Source organism: Ahaetulla prasina, chromosome 1 (assembly GCF_028640845.1).
Source record: "Ahaetulla prasina isolate Xishuangbanna chromosome 1, ASM2864084v1, whole genome shotgun sequence".
Lineage (NCBI taxonomy): Eukaryota > Metazoa > Chordata > Lepidosauria > Squamata > Colubridae > Ahaetulla > Ahaetulla prasina.
In genome coordinates, this window is record NC_080539.1 from 6,687,671 (window position 1) to 6,708,047 (window position 20,377).

The 20,377-nt window shown below is 44.4% G+C and overlaps 1 protein-coding gene across 1 annotated transcript in view; it reads left to right on the forward strand.

The window, feature by feature from the left end:
• The window catches only part of YPEL2 (yippee like 2), a 105,839-nt gene extending 86,181 nt beyond the window's left edge, over positions 1–19,658 (forward strand). Inside the window, exons 4-5 of the mRNA XM_058164091.1 lie at positions 5,925–6,033; positions 15,998–19,658. Of these exons, the coding sequence (XP_058020074.1) occupies positions 5,925–6,033; positions 15,998–16,087 (199 nt within the window). The 3' untranslated portion in view covers positions 16,088–19,658. The remainder of the gene's footprint in view (positions 1–5,924; positions 6,034–15,997) is intronic.
• Positions 19,659–20,377: the final 719 nt, after the last annotated feature.

Genomic DNA, 20,377 nt, shown 5'->3' on the forward strand with positions numbered 1-20,377 from the left:
CTCCCCAGACTCAGAGAGAGTCTCTGGAGCCAGGTGTGAGAGAAAAATGGGCCTACCAGGCCATCACATGCCAGGAGAGCGGGGGGGGGGTGTCGCGCACGCTTGCGTGGGGGGTGGGGCGCATAGAATTATGGGTGTGGGCACACGCGCACGCAACCACACACACCCCGGCACGCGAAGTCAAAAAGGTTAGCCATCACCGGCCTATATAGAATACAGTTCTCTTTTCTCTACGGTGGAAATCTTGATAAGTGTTTCTCAAACCTTTGCAACTTTTAAGATACGTGGACTTCAGTTCCCAGAATTCTAAGACACACTGACTAGGGAATTCTGGGAGTTTGAAGTCCCCATGGCTTAAAGTTGAGAAACGTTAACCCAACCACAGGGGCGTCAAACTGGCGGACCACAGGCCGGATGTGTCACACGCTGGCCACGCCCCACCCCAGCTCCATGAAGGGGGGGAAAAACATCGCGAAATGTCACGTGATGGCAACGTGACGGCGCGAGTTTGACACTCGCGACGGGTCTCCAAACTTGGCGATTTCAAGACTTCTGGACTTCAATTCCCAGAATTCCCGCTGCTGGCTGGGGGAATTCTGGGAGCTGAAGTCCACCAGTCTTAAAAGTTGCCAAGTTTAGAGACCCCTGCCCACAACCACAAGATTGCCAACAGCCTGTTCAATACACGCTTTTTTCGATCTCGGATGCGAGACATTTTCTTCAGAATTTAGTTTTGGTTTTTTTTGTTTTTTTGTTTTTTATAAATTTTTAACGTTACAAACAAAAAAAGGAAAATACATTTTCCACCCTTGTGCTATACATAAAAAAAAAAAAGGAAGATTTGGGTCTTCGGATATATCCTCATGATTGCCAAAATCCACGTTCTCAAGGTACAGGTACCGAAGCGTCCAATGTTCCAAGCGCATAGTCCACGAATGGTTTCCAAGTCTTCCAGAAAATATCTTCTTTATACACACCACTTCTAATTTTAATATCACATGTCATTTTATCATTTAAAGCTAATTTCCACATTTCAGAATTCCACTCTTCTATTCTAAAAATCATATCTAGTTTCCAATATCTAGCTATTATAATTCTACCTATTATAATCATAATTCTAATCAATTTTTTTTCATATTTTGTTAATTCTATTTCCTTAATTACCAACAATAATATAGTTTCCACTCTCAATGTTATTACTTTCCCCATCATTTCAAATATCATTTTCTCCAATTGTTGCCAAAACTTTTTAACCTTATCACATTTATACCACATATGTTCATAAGTCCCCAATTCCATCTCACATCTCCAACATTTTTTACTAATTTTTTTATCCATTTGTGACAATCTTACTGGAGTCAAATACCATTTCCAAACAACTTTATAACTTCAGAATTTAGTTTTTCACTGAAAAATTTCATGAGATTACAGGCCGCCCCAAGCCTATTGGAGAGAGAAATGAAGACGTGACATTAAAAATGGAAAATGTGACAAAAGCTAGCTACTCCTGTGTGCTGTTCCTTTACAGGTCATCCGTGTTTAACAACCACAATTCGGTCTGGCAAATTGGTTGTTAAGGAGAATAGTTGCTAAGCAGAATCATAACTCTGTTATGATGAAATTTCTGCCTTTTTTTGCTTTCTGGACCAGAGAAGACCATAAATGCAAAAATTAGTGGCGACGTTTGTTTATTTGCCATTTGTCTCAAATGGTATAGGGTTCCCTGTCTGAGCAGGGGGTTGGACTAGAAGACCTCCAAGGTCCCTTCCAGCTCTGTTATTCTGTTATTCGTATTTATTTATGAATTTTTTTTGCTGCCCATCTCTCAGCAAGGTGAGGTTATTTTCTATCGTGATTGTAAATGACAGAAGTCATTAAACAAGGCAGTTGCTAAGTGAGGACCGTACCTAAAAACCTTCTTCTGACCTAGGCTTCACAAAAGCACAAAGCGGACTCCTTGTCCCGACAAAATCCCTTTTTATTAAGCTCACATGAATTCCTCTCATTCACATCCAGCAAAGTCCCGGCAAACAGTCTTTCAAAGATAAATTTACAACCACAGACCTTTATCAGGCTTGGAGACCTGCCAGGCCGATATCTTCCAAACGCAATTCTATACAAGAAAATACTTGGCAAGGAGTCCCTGAACAGATCTTCACACTAATTAAATGAACTAATTGTCTCCTGCAAACTCCACTCCCCTTTCGCTCCTCTTTATTCCCTGTGGGAGGGGCCATTCACCGTCCACGTGTGGCTTTACTCCTGAGCCGACCCTTGTTCCTTAACTGTTCCCTTCTCCTGGCAGTTCTGCACATGCGCACATTGGGAACAGGCTCCAGCTGTTCTTCAGCCCCACTTATCTCCGACTCCAAAGGCAGCTGACAACTGTCAGATGGCTCTGGCCCCCTCTCTGCCTCCGACGCAGAGCCCTCATCAGAGCCTTCCCCAGAGAGTCCAGGACTGGCCCATTTTCCTCCCCAACCTCCTCACTGTCCAAGTCAGCCACCAGCTCTGTTGGCCGCTGGCGGGCCACAACAAAACCGGACACACCTAGAAGATTTTCTACAGATTGCCATCTCATGTAGTCTCTCTGTCACTTACTTTGGAATGTCGGTTCACTTATTTGCTAGATTTCTGCCCCAGAATTCCTCAAAGGTGTAGTACTTCCTTTTCCTATTTTTCCCCACAACAACCCTGCAAGGCAGGTTAGGCCAATTGACCCACAATCATTTCCCTGAGCTGAGGAGGACCTTCCTGCTCCTTTATCCAGCCTGTCTCCCCTCCAAATAGGAGCAACGATTAGAAAGTAAAACTCTTAACACAAAGATTGTCAAGTTTTCCCAAACTGTACAAATATTCTGTCCCCCCACACCAAAAAAAATAGGGCGTTACAACGATCCATATCCTTTTAAATATACAAATATTGCATCGTTTTAATATCTCCTCCTTGGGTTTTGTGCGATCTGGGGCCAGGCGCTTGTGTGGCCTGAAATGGTACAAGGTTTGCTGTGAAGTCGCCCATCGCACCGGCCCTTTCTGTAATATTTGAATGTTTAATTCATTTTATCTGGGATCTCCATGGTTATCTTGGGTGCTGGGTGCCAACTCATAATGGGTCCTGACTCTACATTATGTGGGCATAATCTACTAGTAGCAAAAGCATCTGTGAACTATCTCAACATTAAAGACGTCGCTCTGGGAGACATGCCTGGTTTCAGGGTTCATTGAATTGTTTTGAGCCAATCAATGAATCAGTCGGAATAGAGCTGGAAGGGGACCTTGGAGGTCTTGTAGTCCAACCCCCTGCTCAAGCAGGAGACCCTATACCCATGATGGCAAACCTATGACATGCGTGCCAGAAGTAGCATGCAGAGCCGTCGCCAGTTGCTCTTCCGGCGTGTCGGCCAGCTGGTTTTCACATGCACGGGCGCACCAGAAACCAGAAGAGCAGCCAGCCCTTGCGCATGCGTGCTCCAGGAAGATGATCTTCCTGTTTCCAGTATGTGCATGCGCTTTAGTCACTTGGTCTTTTGATTTCTGGTGTGCATGCGCGCGTGAAGACCAGCAATGGGAAGAGCAACAGGCCCGCGTGCCAAAAGAAGCGGAGCAGGACAGACCGTCTTGGACTTCCTTCCCTCCCCCCCCTCCCCCCAAGTGGGCTTCTTGCACGGCCCCAGGCGGTCCGGAGCATCCTGGCTGGCTCGGGCGCCCCAGAAAAGCTGGCCGGCCCCCACGGTATAGGGCCTATACCATTTCAGACAAGTGACTGTCCAGTTGCTTCTTAAAAACCTCCAGTGATGAAGCACCCACAACTTCTGGTGGCAAGCTGTTCCACTGGTTAATATTGTTCTTAACACTTAGGAAATTCCTCCTTCGTTCCAGGTTGCTTCTCTCCTTGATGAGTTTCCATCCATTGTTTCTTGTCCTGCCTTCAGGTGCTTTGGGGAATAGCTTGACTCCCTTTTCTTTGGGGCAGCCCCTCGAATACTGCAATATGCTATCATGTCATCCCTTGTCCTTCTTTTCTCTAGACTGACCAAACCCAATTCCTGCAACCGTTCTTCATATGTTTTTGTCTCCAGGCCTTCAATCATCTTAGTTGCTCTTCTCTGCACTTTTTCCCCAAAGTCCCAACATCATTTTTTGTAATGTGGTGACCAAAACTGGATGCAGTATTCCAGGTGTGGCCTTACCAAGGCATTATAAAGCGGTACTGATACTTCACGTGAATTTGTAAAAAAAAAAATAGGGCGTTACAACGATCCATATCCTTTTAAATATACAAATATTGCATCGTTTTAATATCTCCTCCTTGGGTTTTGTGCGATCTGGGGCCAGGCGCTTGTGTGGCCTGAAATGGTACAAGGTTTGCTGTGAAGTCGCCCATCGCACCGGCCCTTTCTGTAATATTTGAATGTTTAATTCATTTTATCTGGGATCTCCATGGTTATCTTGGGTGCTGGGTGCCAACTCATAATGGGTCCTGACTCTACATTATGTGGGCATAATCTACTAGTAGCAAAAGCATCTGTGAACTATCTCAACATTAAAGACGTCGCTCTGGGAGACATGCCTGGTTTCAGGGTTCATTGAATTGTTTTGAGCCAATCAATGAATCAGTCGGAATAGAGCTGGAAGGGGACCTTGGAGGTCTTGTAGTCCAACCCCCTGCTCAAGCAGGAGACCCTATACCCATGATGGCAAACCTATGACATGCGTGCCAGAAGTAGCATGCAGAGCCGTCGCCAGTTGCTCTTCCGGCGTGTCGGCCAGCTGGTTTTCACATGCACGGGCGCACCAGAAACCAGAAGAGCAGCCAGCCCTTGCGCATGCGTGCTCCAGGAAGATGATCTTCCTGTTTCCAGTATGTGCATGCGCTTTAGTCACTTGGTCTTTTGATTTCTGGTGTGCATGCGCGCGTGAAGACCAGCAATGGGAAGAGCAACAGGCCCGCGTGCCAAAAGAAGCGGAGCAGGACAGACCGTCTTGGACTTCCTTCCCTCCCCCCCCTCCCCCCAAGTGGGCTTCTTGCACGGCCCCAGGCGGTCCGGAGCATCCTGGCTGGCTCGGGCGCCCCAGAAAAGCTGGCCGGCCCCCACGGTATAGGGCCTATACCATTTCAGACAAGTGACTGTCCAGTTGCTTCTTAAAAACCTCCAGTGATGAAGCACCCACAACTTCTGGTGGCAAGCTGTTCCACTGGTTAATATTGTTCTTAACACTTAGGAAATTCCTCCTTCGTTCCAGGTTGCTTCTCTCCTTGATGAGTTTCCATCCATTGTTTCTTGTCCTGCCTTCAGGTGCTTTGGGGAATAGCTTGACTCCCTTTTCTTTGGGGCAGCCCCTCGAATACTGCAATATGCTATCATGTCATCCCTTGTCCTTCTTTTCTCTAGACTGACCAAACCCAATTCCTGCAACCGTTCTTCATATGTTTTTGTCTCCAGGCCTTCAATCATCTTAGTTGCTCTTCTCTGCACTTTTTCCCCAAAGTCCCAACATCATTTTTTGTAATGTGGTGACCAAAACTGGATGCAGTATTCCAGGTGTGGCCTTACCAAGGCATTATAAAGCGGTACTGATACTTCACGTGAATTTGTAAAAAAAAATAAAAAAATGTAAAATGTGTCTTCAAAACTGACTTCGTTTTTAATATTTCTGTAATGTACACCCCGGAGCAGCGTTTTATCAACCTTGGTGACTTTATGAGGTGTGGACTTCAATTCCCAGAATTCCCCAGCCAGCCATGATGGGTTGGGGAATTCTGGGAATTGAAGTCCACACTTCTTAAAGTGATCAGGTTTGAGCGACGCTGCTCTGGAATATAGCTGATAATACTTGACAGTCTGTGACAAGGATGTTAGCTTGCTCCTTTAGTGAAATTAAGCTTTTTCTCTCTCTTCCCATCCCCTTGTTATCCACAGAGTCAACGTGGGCTGCGGTCCTGCAGAGGAGCGAATTCTGCTAACGGGACTTCACGCCGTAGCTGATATTTACTGTGAAAATTGCAAAACCACACTTGGTTGGAAATATGTGAGTGGTGATGGGTTGCTTCTTCTTCTGTTCTCAAGGGCCGAAACATTATTTTTTTCCCCCCCCATGAGACCCTGGTTTTCAACTTGCAGTTAGTCCTCGAGTTACGACCACAACTGAGCACAGCAATTTATGTTGCCAAGTGCAAATTCTGTTAAGTGAATCCTTGCCGTTGTTAAGTTAGTAACACGGTTGTGTAAATGAATCTGGTTTCCCTGTTGACTTTTGCTTGTCAGAAGGTCCAGAAAGGAGATCACATGACCCCAGGACATTGTAACCATCATAAATCCACGTAGTCCTCAAGTTACGACCACAATAGAGCCCAAAATTTATGTTGCTAAGTGAAAATTTTGTTAAGTGAATTTACTGCAGTTTACAGTTTTTTTATTATTATTATTATTATTATTTATTTGATTTTTATACCGCCCTTCTCCCGAAGGACTCAGGGTGGTGTACAGGCACAGTTTTCTTGCCACGGTGTACAGGCACAGTTTTCTTGCCACAGTTGTTAAAATGAATCTCGGGTAAGTTTGTAACCCTGGTTGTTAAGTGAATCCGGCTTGCCCATTGACTTTGCTAGTCAGAAGGTCGCCAAAGGGGGTGGCGTGACCCTGGGACGCTGCAGCCGTCATAAATATGAACCAGTTGCCATCTGAAGTTTGATCACATGACCAGGGAGAAGCCGCAACAGTCATAAGTATGAAAAATGGTCACTTTTTCAGTCCCGTTGTAACTTTCAGTGGTCACTAAACGAACGGTTGTAAGTTGAGGACTACCTGCACTTAATTTTCTCTGGATGTTTCCAGGGAGCTGCAGGCCATCCTCCTGAATAAGCTTAATGGCAGAAGCGATGTAATCTTATTAAGCAGTTTAGATGATACTAAAAACAGGCAATGGAAGGCGAGGTCATAGAGAAGCAGAGCTAGAGGGTCAGTCATAAGTAACTGAGTTTAAACATGCTTGGGAGAAACACATGTTCATCACCCAAAGAAAAATTAAAGATAAAATACAGGTACAATACACTTTAACACTGTCCATTTAATGACCCATTCAAAGTTAATGTCAGGGTTCCAAGTAATATTTGTACCCTATGACTATCATTAAGTGGGCCTCTGTGGCTCAGACTGGTAAGACAGTCTGTTATTAACACAGCTGCCTGCAATTACTGCAGGTTCAAGTCCCACCAGGCCCAAGGTTGACTCAGCCTTCCATCCTTTATAAGGTAGGTAAAATGAGGACCCAGATTGTTGGGGGCAATAAAAGTTGACTTTGTATATAAATATACAGATAGGATGAAGACTATTGCTAACATAGTGTAAGCCGCCCTGAGTCTTCGGAGAAGGGCGGGATATAAATGCAAATAAAAAATAAAAAAAAGTGTATCATTAAGTGTTAAATTTGTACCCTACGACTATCATTAAGTGTTATAAGTGTTGTACCTTGATGAAGGTATCTTTTCTTTTATGTACACTAAGAGCGCATGCACCAAGACAAATTCCTTGTGTGTCGAATCATACTTGGCCAATAAAAAATTCTATTCTATTCTATTCTATTCTATTCTATTCTATTCTATTCTATTCTATTCTATTCTATTCTATTGCAATATACAATATAAGTTTTTTAATTGTTGTTTTATCCTGTATTTATATGTATGTTTTATTCTGGCTGTAAACCGCCCTGAGTCCCTAGGGAGATAGGGCGGTATAAAAATGCGAAAAATAAATAAATAAATAAATAAATAAATACCCATAGCGAACGAAACTCAAGTAGAATAGTTTTATTGGATATATCCAGGGGTGGGCTTCGAAAATTTTAGCAAGGGGTTCTCTGCCCGGTTGCTGGGTGGGCATGACCATGGTGGGTGTGGCCTAGTCAGTCTTCTGCACCATGGCGGGCGGCGGGGAGCATTTTTGCCCTCCCGGGCTCCGGAGACTTTCCTTGAGCCTCCAGGGGGCGAAAACGGCCTTCCCAGGCTCCGGAGGCCCTCTGGAGGCTGGAAACGGGCTCATTTCCAGTCTTCCCGAACTTCTTTTATGCCCGGTTTTCGCCCTTTCCGAGCCTCTATGTGCGCCCTGCACTTACCTGCATTGAAAACTGGCTGTATGGGGAGTCCTGGGAGGGGTAGGGTGAGGCGGGGTGGGCGGGGCCAGCCAGGAGTGGGATTTGGGGGGTTCTCCGAACTGCACAGGATCTTAGCTAGAGGTCCTCCCGAACCCCTCTGAACCCCCAGCAGCCCAACCCCTGGATATATCATATTGGCACAGTTCTGGTGAAAACCGACTCTGAAGGTTCCCACGGTTTTCACCTAATTAAAAATAAAAGTTTTTCCCCTTCTCCAATCAATCTGTCACATGGCTCAGTCAGGGTGCCATCCAGTCGCCTGGTGACTTTACTCCTCCTCTCTCTCTCTGACCAGGTGTGAGAATATGTCCTTGGTTCCCAAGAGAAAGTGTTTTGTTTTGGCTACAAAACCTCAGCTATCTCTGTTCCCCCCTCCCTATCCCTCCGCTCCAATCTGGCAACACTGAAGCCGTCAAGATGGCTTCGGCCAGATCAGCTTCCGGGCTGACAGAACAGCTGCGAAAAAATGTGACTTTACAATCATTTTTCACACCATTGCAGCATCCCCATGGTCACGTGATCAGAATTCGGGCGCTTGGCAGCCAGCTCATAGTTACAACAGTCGCCGCTTCCCAGGGTCACGTGACCCCCTTTTACGACCTTCTGACCAGCAAATCCAGGCGGGTTCACTTAACAACCGGGTTACTAACTTAACGGACTAACTCACTGGACGGATTCACTTAACAGCCGTGCCAAGGAAAGTCATAAAATCGGAGAAGAGTCATTTAACCGCTGTCTTGCTTAGCGGCATAAATTTTGAGCTCAGTTGTGGTGGTAGGGCGAGGACGACCCGTAAATTAAAAATAATAATAAAATCATTTAAAAATGACGAGGAAATAAATTAAGGAAAAAGAAAAAAGCTCAAAAAGGGTTGACTCGATGAAAAAAAAAAGACTGGGTCATTTTCTAAATTTTCTATGTTCTGAAGCTTTTCTTCAGCCTTGCCGAGAGCAGCTTGACGCAACCCAGGAGGGAGAGGATATTTATTTGTTGTGTTGTACGCTGAGTTGTGATTTCAGTAGGAGTCTTATCGTTCTAAATAAATAAGATTTTTTGCTGCAAAAGGAAACATGGAGCTTCAAATCAGGGCAGAATGAATCCTTCCGCATCCTACATGTTTTGAACGATTAGGTTAGATTTTTTTATACAGGTAGTCCCCCAACTTACAACAGTTCGTTTAGTGACCAAAGTCACTTGGGAAAAGTGACTTACGACCGTTTTTCAGTGTTACAACCTTTGCAGCATCCCCATAACCATGTGGTCAAAATTCTGATGCTGGACAGCTGACTCACATTTACGACGGTTGCAGTGTCCCGAAGTCATGTGATCAACTTTTACAACCTTCTGACAAGCCAGATTCGGTTACTAACATGTCCACTGCAGTGATTTCACTTAACAACGGTGGCCAGAAAGGTTGTAAAATGGGCCAAAATTCAATTAAACAAATGGCTCACTTAACAACAGAAAATTGTCATCAGTCGAGAACTACCTGTAATACATATCTGGCACTTTACAAATAGTCCTCGATTTACGACTGTAATTGAGCTTGGAATTCTGGTCATGACATCATGTGACCCGACTTTTTTCTTTTCTTTTTCCTTTTTTGCGTTGGTTGTTAAGCAGACATGGCAGTCATTAAGTGAACGAATGTGGTGGTCATTAAATGAAGGTGGCAATTGTTAAGTGAACCCTGGGGTCATAAGGGGATTCAGTTTAAACACAAGAAACTGGCAAAAAAAAGACTCACAAATCGTGTTTATGTGACCACGAAACAGTGCAAACCACAAAATGAGGTGTTGTGACTCCCGCCCCCGAACCTGGACCCATGCCCAAAAGTGACTCCAAGTGTGAGGGGGAAGGGCCGGTAAGGCTTACCTCGGGAGCACCGATTCCTGTGACTCGGCTCCAGGAGCCAGAACCACACGCAATCCGAGGACGTAATGAGGCCGTCATCCCCTGATTCCTCCCTTCCTCAGGCTACGCCTTCAGACCCAGCTGATAATAATAATAATCAAGCTTGGATTGACCCGTGCTTCAGAAGATTAGAGAGGCGGCGTCATCAAAAAGAAGGGTGGAGCAGGAGCCACCCCACAGGATATATAAGGAGCTTTGCTCTCACTCCACGGGAAGCAAAAGTTTAGCTGAACCGTTTCAAAAAGAGCTGAAAGTCTTGCTACGTGAGTCATTTGTTTGAACTTTGGCAGGCAGCTGCGATTTCTCTGCCAGGACTGATAAGAGCCGTGAATCCACTGGCTGAAGGCCAGCTCGTGGGTCTGAAGTTGGGAAGGGGACAGAACATGAAGTGATTGTCAAATGCCCCAAGCATGGTCACATAACTGTGAAAGAGATGCAACCATAACTTTGATAATACAGATAGTCCTCTGTTGTGGCCCACAGCTGCCAGCAGAGCTAGCAGCCGACTCAAGACGATGAGGAGGTTGGGGAGGATCCTGGGCCAGTTCTGGAGTCTGGGGAAGGCTCTGATGGATGCTCTGCGTCGGATGCAGAGATAAAGCCAGGGCCCTTCGACATTTCTCAGCCACCGGAGAGGCAGCTGCCTTTGGAGGCTGATATGAGTGAGGAGGAAGAACAGCTGGGGCCTGTTCCAAATGCACATATGCAGTTAGGAGAGGTGAGCAACGGAGGACAAGGAGTTGACTCGGGAAGCAAAGCACATGTGGACGCTGAATGGCCCCTCCCTGGCTGGGGAATAAATAGAAGGAAAGGGGAGTGGTGGTCGTAGGAGACAACAGGTCGTATTTCTGAAGATTTTGCTCATTGTGTTTCATGCCACAAAGACTGCTTGCCAGAACTTAATTTGCAGCCTTTTGACTGGGAGCTCACGGCCTTGCAATTATCACAAGGAACTGATAAATTAATTGTTGCTGCTGTCAACTCCTTGAAGGACTATTGCCTGGATTTTTTGGTGGGTGAATGCAATTAATTCACAAGAGATACCGTATTTTTCAGAGTATAACCTTTCCCCCCCAAAATAGAAGGTAAAAATCAGGATGCGTCTTATACTCCAAATGTAGCCCCGTCCAGCTTCTCAAATGGACGTTTCAGAGGCTGAAAAAAACATCATAAAGGAAGCTTCAAAAAAGAAGCCTCCAAACAGCTTCAGAAAAGAAGCCCCCAAACAGAGCTTCAGAAAAAAAGCCTCCAAACAGAGCTTTAGAATAAAAGCCTCCAAACAGAACTTCAGAAAAGAAGCTCCCAAACAGAACTTCAGAAGAGAAGCCCCCAAACAGAGTTTCAGAAAAAAAGCCTCCAAACAGAGCTTCAGAAAAGAAGCTCCCAAACAGAACTTCGGAAAAGAAGCCTCCAAACAGAGCTTCAGAAAAAAAAGCCCCCAAACAGAGCTTCAGAAAAAAAAGCCTCCAAACAGAGCTTCAGAAAAGAAGCCTCCAAACAGACCTTCAGAAAAAAAGCCTCCAAACAGAGCTTCAGAAAAAAAAGCCCCCAAACAGAGCTTCAGAAAAAAAAGCCTCCAAACAGAGCTTCAGAAAAGAAGCCTCCAAACAGAGCTTCAGAAAAAAAGCCTCCAAACAGAGCTTCAGGAAAAAAGCCTCCAAACAGAGATTCAGGAAAAAAGCCTCCAAACAGAGATTCAGAGGTGTTTTTTTTTCTGAAGCTGTTTCGGTGGCTTTCAGAGGCAGAAATTTTTGTTTTTCTGAAAAGGAGTTTCAGAGCACAGAGCTGACAACCAAGGAACCTGTTGCTAAAATTCACCTCTGGGAACAGCTGATTGGGGGTATTCCGGGAGGCTGATCCACCTGCCAGTCATCTTTTTTCTTATTTTCTTCCCCAAAAACTAAGGTGCGTCTTATACTCTAAAAAATACGGTAAACAAAGAGGTTTTTCGTGACCAGGAGCCTATTTCTTGCTTCTGCTAAGGCTGGGTCAGAACATCCTCGACTTACAACAGTACCTTTAGTGACCGTTCAAAGTTACAGCGGCTTAAGATTGTTTTTCAACTTATGACCATTACAGCATCCCTATGGTCACAAGATCAAAAGTGGGCTGCTTGGCAACGGACTCGTATCTATGACATCGTATTTGTGACCTTCTGGCAGGCAAAAATGCTTAGCAGTTGGTTAGTATTTATGACCGGTCGCTGTGTCCCAAAGTCATGTGATCAACTTTTATAACTTTCTGACAAGCGAAGTCAATGGGGGAGCCAGATTCACTTAACAATCATATTACTAACTCAATCACCGAAGGGATTCACTTAACAATCCTGGCAAGAAAAATTGTAAAAGGATTATTGAAGATGTATAAATATAATTAATGTAGGGTCGGGTCTGCCCAGTTACCATTTTAGAACAGTGGGGAGGGAGAAAAGAGGAGAGAGTAGGAGGTAGGAAAGAGGAGAAGAGGAAGGAAGAGGGGTAGAAGAGGGAGAAGGAAGGTGTAGGGTGGAGGGAGGAGAGGGTGGAGGGAGGAGAAGGAGAGGAAGGTCTGGAAAGTAAAAGAAGGTAGAAGAGGGAAGAGTGTTAAAAAGGGGGGTGGTGACTGGGCAAGCCCGACTAATTGTATATAACTGTACATTGGATGAGCTGTTTTATATGATTGTAAAAATAAAACTTTTTTATGGAAAAAAAAAAAGAAAAATTGTAAAAGGGAGGAAATTCACGTAACAAATGCTTCACGTAGCAGCAGAAATTTTGGGCTCAATTATGGCCGTAAGTCGAGGATTACCTGCAGGGTCGTAAGTTAGCTTTTGGCGGGAAGGTGTCATAATTTCAAACAGTTGCTAAACAATCGGTCGTAAGTCGAAGACTACTTGTAAAAGACGAGTTTATAAGCTTCCGTCTGGATTTCTGCAGAACAGATTCTTTCAAACGGCCCTGGGGTTCTGTGATATTAAAACCTGTGATATTTTAAGAAAATACGTTATTCTCACCGTTTTACGTCTGTGACTTTTTCACACTAAGCAAAGTGTTTTGCGATACAAGCGCCTCGCTTCTGTGGAAACTCTAGTAAACTACTCCTTTGCTACTCTATAAGTAGTCCTCGACTTACAACCGCAATCATCTTCTTTTAATGACCCCCATCATCCCTTGCCGGGCGGAGTCTACACAACTGAATGGAGCTGAGTGTTTACTGGCCGTATGCCCTTCCTGTTGCCAATGCGGAGTCATTTTGTTCAGTTCTGTTGTAACTTCAAACGGTCACTAAACAAATTGTTGTAAGTTGAGGACTACCTTTAAAGCCATAACTAGATGCCACGGGGTGTTGGGTCAGAATCCGGCAAATAACAGGCCTGTCCACTCTAAGAAGTGATCCATCCTTCTCTTTAGAACACGAAAAATAAAAACCAATGGTTACAATTACAACAAGGCCCTAGAGTTTCGCTCCAGTAATTCATTCATTATTCAATTCAAATATTTATAGCGTGCCCTGGATCAATATATCTCAGGGAAAAGGCGCGATCGATAGAGAATAAAAGCAGACCGAGATAAAAAGCAGCCTTCAAAACAAAACAAAAACGACACACTACTTTCTCGATTCGAGAACCATCCAGATGGGCTGGACTTCAACTCTCAGATATTTGCATTTTTTTAAATATTTTATTTTTATTGAAACCAGAATGGAATGTAATGGGCATGGGGATAGGATAGGATAGGAAAGGAAAGGAATAGGAATAGGAATAGAAATAATAGAAATAGAAATAAAATGACAGGACAGGACAGGACAGGACAGGAAAGGAAAGGATAGGAATGGAAATTAGAATAGGATGGGATGGGATGGGATGGGATAGGAATGGAAACAGAATAGAATGGGATGGGATGGGATGGGATGGGATAGGATAGGAATGGAAATAGAATAGGATGGGATGGGATGGGATGGGATGGGATGGGATGGGATAGGATAGGATAGGAATGGAAATAGAATAGAATAGGATGGGATGGGATGGGATAGGATGGGATAGGAATGGAAATAGAATAGAATAGGATGGGATGGGATGGGATGGGATGGGATAGGAATGGAAATAGAATAGAATAGGATGGGATGGGATGGGATGGGATGGGATGGGATGGGATAGGAATGGAAATAGAATAGGATGGGATGGGATGGGATGGGATGGGATAGGAATGGAAATAGAATAGGATGGGATGGGATGGGATGGGATGGGATAGGAATGGAAATAGAATAGAATAGGATGGGATGGGATGGGATAGGAATGGAAATAGAATAGAATGGGATGGGATGGGATGGGATGGGATGGGATGGGATGGGATAGGATAGGAATGGAAATAGAATAGAATGGGATGGGATGGGATGGGATGGGATGGGATGGGATAGGAATGGAAATAGAATAGGATGGGATGGGATAGGAATGGAAATAGAATAGGATGGGATGGGATAGGATAGGATAGGATAGGATAGGAATGGAAATAGAATAGAATGGGATGGGATGGGATGGGATGGGATAGGATAGGAATGGAAATAGAATAGAATGGGATGGGATGGGATAGGAATGGAAATAGAATAGGATGGGATGAGATGGGATGGGATGGGATGGGATAGGAATGGAAATAGAATAGAATTGGGATGGGATGGGATGGGATGGGATGGGATAGAAATATAGAAATATAGAAATAGACTAACAGATAGGAATGGAATGGAATGGAATGGAATGGAATGGAATGGAATGGAATGGAATGGAATAGAATAGAATAGAATAGAATAGAATAGAATAGAATAGAATAGAATAGAATAGAATAGAAAAGAAAATATGGAATGGAATGGAATGGAATGGAACGGAACGGAACGGAATAGAATATGGAATGGAATGGAATAGAATAGAATAGAATAGAATAGAATAGAATAGAATAGAATAGAATAGAATAGAATAGTTGGAAGGGACCTTGGAGGTCTTCTAGTCCAACCCCCGGCTCAGGCAGGAAACCCTACACCACTTCAGACAAATGGTTGTTCAATCTCTTCTTAAAAAGTTCCAGTGTTGGAGCACTCACAAACTTCTGGAGGCAAGCAGTTCCACTGGCTAATTGTACTCACTGTCAGGAATTCTCTCCTCAGTTCTAGGAAATTTCTTCTTGAGTTCCAAGGAGAGTCACAATGCAAGCGCAGCCCTGCTGTGGGGTGTGACACTGCCACACACCTACAAAAGGGGGAAGAGTTTATGGTGTCCCCTTTGATAGAATCTTGAAAATTGGAAAAGAAGGATAGATTACATTTTTTTTTCCCAGACTTAACAATGTTAAGGCGTGTGGACTTCAACTCCCAGAATTCCCCAGCCAGCATGGCTGGCTGGGGAATTCTGGGAGTTGAAGTCCACTCGTCTTAACGTTGCTACGTTTGAAAACATTGTTTTAGATCAAAGCACTTTAAGACCAAAATGTGCTTAAATACATTATCTGGTTTTCAATTTCTAATAAAATTAAGACGATGTTTGCCACATTCTATTCTAGGCATTCCAAAATGTTTTCATTGCTGTCATATGGTCTTAGGAAATAGGATTTATTTATTTTTTTAAAATAAATTTTTTAATTTTTTAATTTAAAAAAAAATAAAAAAAAAAATAAAAAAAAGAAATAGGATTTTTCCAAGTCCCCCCTCCCCCATCCTGTCAGAACGAATCCCTCCTTCGCCCCCACCATTCTGGTAGAAACGATGAAGCTTCTTGGATGAGAAGGGAAAACTCTTCTTCCTCTTCCTCCAGGAAAAAAACAAAAACAGTCCAGTTGCCTTTTGATAAAAAGGGCCTTTTGAGTTTATCTCGTGAGCATTTTAAGGAAAGTTTGAACGTGACTCTTTCAAAGCCAGATTTTGTTAATGCCTTTTTTTGTTTTTTGTCGTTGTCGTTGTTTCAAAGGAACACGCCTTTGAGAGCAGTCAGAAATATAAAGAAGGCAAATACATCATCGAATTAGCTCACATGATCAAAGATAACGGCTGGGATTGAACCGCCGGGCGGAGAGAATGACGACTGATCCACGCGAGCGTTCACTCTTCCGACTGGACATTTATCTCCGAGAACGAGCAAGCGATTGGCACTTGCTGGGTTCCACGCATTCGGGGGCTTCGTTGTCGTCCTGAGGCACGCTTCCTCGCACCCCCCCACCACCCCACATCGCTGCCATCCTGAATCGGCGACCGGCCGCTCCCCCCTGCCCTCCGTCACTTTGCTTTTCGTATCCGTTTGTGAGTCCAACCTCGAGTTAGCGGTCTTCTAGTCTTCCTCTTTCACCGTTCTGGCATTGTGTTGCGTTGTGTTGTTTCTCCTTTTTTTTTTCTGTGTTTTTTTTTTAACAACGACAAAAATCAAGGAATGAACCCAATGCCAAACTGTTACACAACTTACGTCTCAGTAGAAACTGATGGTTGCCTTTTTTTTGGGGTGGGGGGGTTCTAAAGCCAAGGTTTATGACTCCTGGGGGGGGTTGGGAAAATTAATGTGGGACGAACGAGAGGGAATGAGTAAGGTTTCACTCGACCCCTTTGTCCTTTTAAAATCCTGACAAACCATGGCTTGAAACTCGTGGACTGTAAAAAAATAATAATAATATATATACCTCATGCCTGTCTTTTTCTCTTGCGTCTCAAAAAGGTGTAGGCCTCCATAATTTTAGGCTAGCTGATTCTAGTATTCTCCAACCAGCTACTTTCTCACCTTGGTCCCTGGAGGTGGTTTCTCTTGGATCTTGTCTTTTTTGCTGAGCTCGCTGAAAGGAAAGAGGAAAACTGTGATTGAAAAGGGATGTTTTTAAATGGTTTCTAGAGAATTAGCCCACCCCAAAACCCTGCAGAGATAAGCCTGTTTATCTGGGGGGTTCGGGGTCTTTTTGTTTTTTTGTTTTTTGGATTGTAATCTAGCATCATACAATTGAGGTCCCTCAAGGATGCGTGGATTGTGTCGAAAGCGAAAAAGGGAGATGCAAGGAGAACGTAAAGATGGAGGCAGAAGAAGTCACGCTCTGCCTATTTACAGATGTCCTAGCAACTCCGGTAAGGTCTGCTGTGGGACATACAGATATTGCAGTTAGAGAGCCAAAGCTTAAATCCTTTTTGTCTTGTTGTCGGTTTTTTTTAGAGCGTCTCCTCACACAAGTAGCAGATTTTGGCCCGTAACGTCGTGCGAAGGGAATATTTCAGAGCCTTGGAAAGGGTTCAGATTTGGGTTCAACCAGGAAAACCTGTGGACCATCAGCTGGTGGTTCCCATCCATTCCTTCACTTCCGTTTTGGGAAGATTGAGAGCCTCTGTTCCTTCCCTCTTACTGCATCCCAGCCACCTTCTTTCTCCTCGGTGGCCTTAGCTCTGGTGGTTTAGGATCTCTGGATTTCCTTGAAGGATCTTCCTTGCAAACGAGAAGAATAAGTTGGGTTGGTGTCGCCAACGGTGAATCCAAACGATTCGCTGGTTGCTTCCGCTAAAGGGTGTGAAATCACCAGACTTGACCGAAAGGTCCTTTTGCGCTGAAAGAAAGTGTTATCTGTGTTGAGAAAAATTAAATAGAATAAATAACGTTATAAGAGGGACCAGGGCAGTCGTTCCTGTCGCTAGCGTCTGCATTTTCTCTTACCCCACCCCCTCCTCACTGATCAGAAGGGGACTCGGCCAGAAGGTTGAGCCTGCATTGTCTTCCTGTGTTGGATCTGATCTTTGAGATTCGGAAGCGGAGGTGGAATTCAGCCAGTTCGTGCCGGTTCGCACCGGTTCGCCCGAGCCGGTAGTGGAAATCGCGGGTGGGCCCGCCCCTCCGCCCCAGCTCTATGCCATCATATTTAAACACGTTTTGTAGGCCAGGTGCATGCGCGGAAGGCGCGCGCACCAGCAAAGCGCCCGCGCGGATGTGAGGCGCGCGCTCTCACATTTGCAAACCGGTCAGGAAAGTAAATGAATACCGCCTCTGTTCGGAAGCTTGTCTCCAAGCGATCCCGTTTTCCCCGGTTGCAAAGCCGTGGGACGTGTATCCCTGGGTGGCTTAAAAAGTATCCTTGCCCCACTGACCTAGCTAGGGATTTAATGGTCTCTCCAGCTTTGCAGGAGATAAGACTGAATGGTACTCTGGATGAACTAAGTCTGGAGATGGACTTATCTAGGGGGGAGAGCTTTCCTGGAAGTCACTCCCTTTGGGTTCAAGGAGAGCCTTGGGGTTAAATTATGAGGCTGAAGGACCTTGGAAAAATTCTAGGGCTAACTCTCTGTCCTCCATCCACCCACCTACTCTCCAAAGCCCTCTAATTCCCCTCTGTTGCATTTGATAGGATCGGTCAATAATGGTGTGAAATTTTTTCCGCCCTTTGACCCGACACGTAATACAGGATTAGTTCGAATGGCATTGACTTATTAAACCTATTTCGATTATTATTATTTTCCATCCTGTTTTTTCTTTCATTCATATTTCATTTTTGTAGGGGGTGGAAATTGTTCCGGTGCGATCCTCTGTACCAGGGGTCTCCAACCTTGTCAACTTTAAGACTTGTGGACTTCAACTCCCAGAATTCTGGGAGTTTTAAAGTTGACAAGGTTGGAGACCCCTGCTTTGTAGGATACAAAGCAGCCCATAATAGAGAGAAAGGGAGAGAAACATCCCATAATTGGCAGGAGATAAAGTAAGATCTTAGCAAATTGATTTTTTTTTAATGTTCTGGTGTCTTTTTGGACCTTTTTCTTTGGGGTGGGAGGGAGATAATTTCCAAGTTAGCAGAAAATTGGGAGAGCAAGAAAATGAATTGGACTGTACCACCGACAGAGACGAGAAGTGGGAGGGGGGGGCAGAATCTGTTCGTTTTGTCACTTTAAATGTTTCAGGGACTTAGCTACGTGCTGGTGTTAAGAGCAACCTGTGTTCTCACTATATTAATATTATGTGACTTGTTTGGAACTTCTTGGATGGGAGATTTAGGAAGAAGGGGTAGATTTAACCGTCAATGCCTATGTCAGTGTTTCTCAAACTTGGCACCTTTTAAGACCTCTGGACTTCAACACCCAGAATTCCCTAGCCAGCATGGAGAACTCTGGGAGTTGAAGTCCACACATCAGATTGAAAAACACTGATTTTAAAGCATGGATCTTCAAGGAGGTTTCTAGTCCACATTACTGCCAGCGAAGAAATATGGAAGCGATATACAGTTAATGAAGCCTTGGTCTAAAATTGAGGAGCTATGGGTTCAAAATTTAAATCAGATATAGGACTCATGGTGTGACTTTTGAACAATTTGCTAGCTCTCAACCAGTCCCATTTTTCAGGAAGTCCAGAGGAGTGAAAAGAACACCTGTGTGCAATCCTCGACTCCCTTCAAAATAATAATAATTTAAAAAACAAATGCAAGTTTAGGTCCCAAGAGGCATTCTTGATTAAAAATTGAGAAATGGAAGATAGAAGTTCTAATCTGTCACAACTTCGGTAGGGATTAGACAGGAACAGAGGCTGAATTGTTTCCAAGGACATTGTCAGCTGGCCACAGCTGGATCTGACTACACATAACCCTAAGCTAATATTAAATATCACCACGGTTTTGCATCCTACAGCCTGGGGCTACAAAACAGCTTTAATTCTAGTAAAATCCAGACTCTCCAGGGCCCGGGATCAATCGTTCAAGAAAAGCATTGCAGAAAAATATCCCCAAAATTGCAGAGTTGAGATGCTCGTCCCTTTGGTTGTTGTGAGTTGTTATGAGCGGAGGAAAATCCAACATCTCAAGTACAGTTGTGTTTTGGGGTGGACACCAGTACCACAACCTATCAACCCGATCAACCTCAATTCTTGATCTCAGTTACTATTTCTCAGTTTCTGCAACTTTCAAGATGGGTGGACTTCAAACTCCCAGAATTCTGGGAGTTGAAGTCCCCCCATCTTCAAAAGTTGCCAACACTCAAAATGGTTGAGATGGTCAACTCCTGGGAGAGAGGATAATCCTGAAAAATTTGTAGCATCCATCAGCTTCTGAGGTAGTGAGGACTTCTATCGACGAGTGCGATTTTGACACACTGCGTCGTCTGGTTGTGTTTTGAAAGGCTTGATTTGAGGCAAGTGGAGGTTTGCTTATTTATTGGAGGAAAAGGTGAGATTTCTTCGCCGGGATCATGTTGGTACCTGCCTCCAAAAATGGCGTGGAACCATCTAAAGCAGGGGTCTCCAACCTTGGCAATTTTAAGCCTGGCAGAATTCAACTCCAGAACTGGGAGTTGAAGTCTGCCAGGCTTAAAAGTTGCCAAGGTTGGAGACCCCCTGATCTAAAGTCCCTCC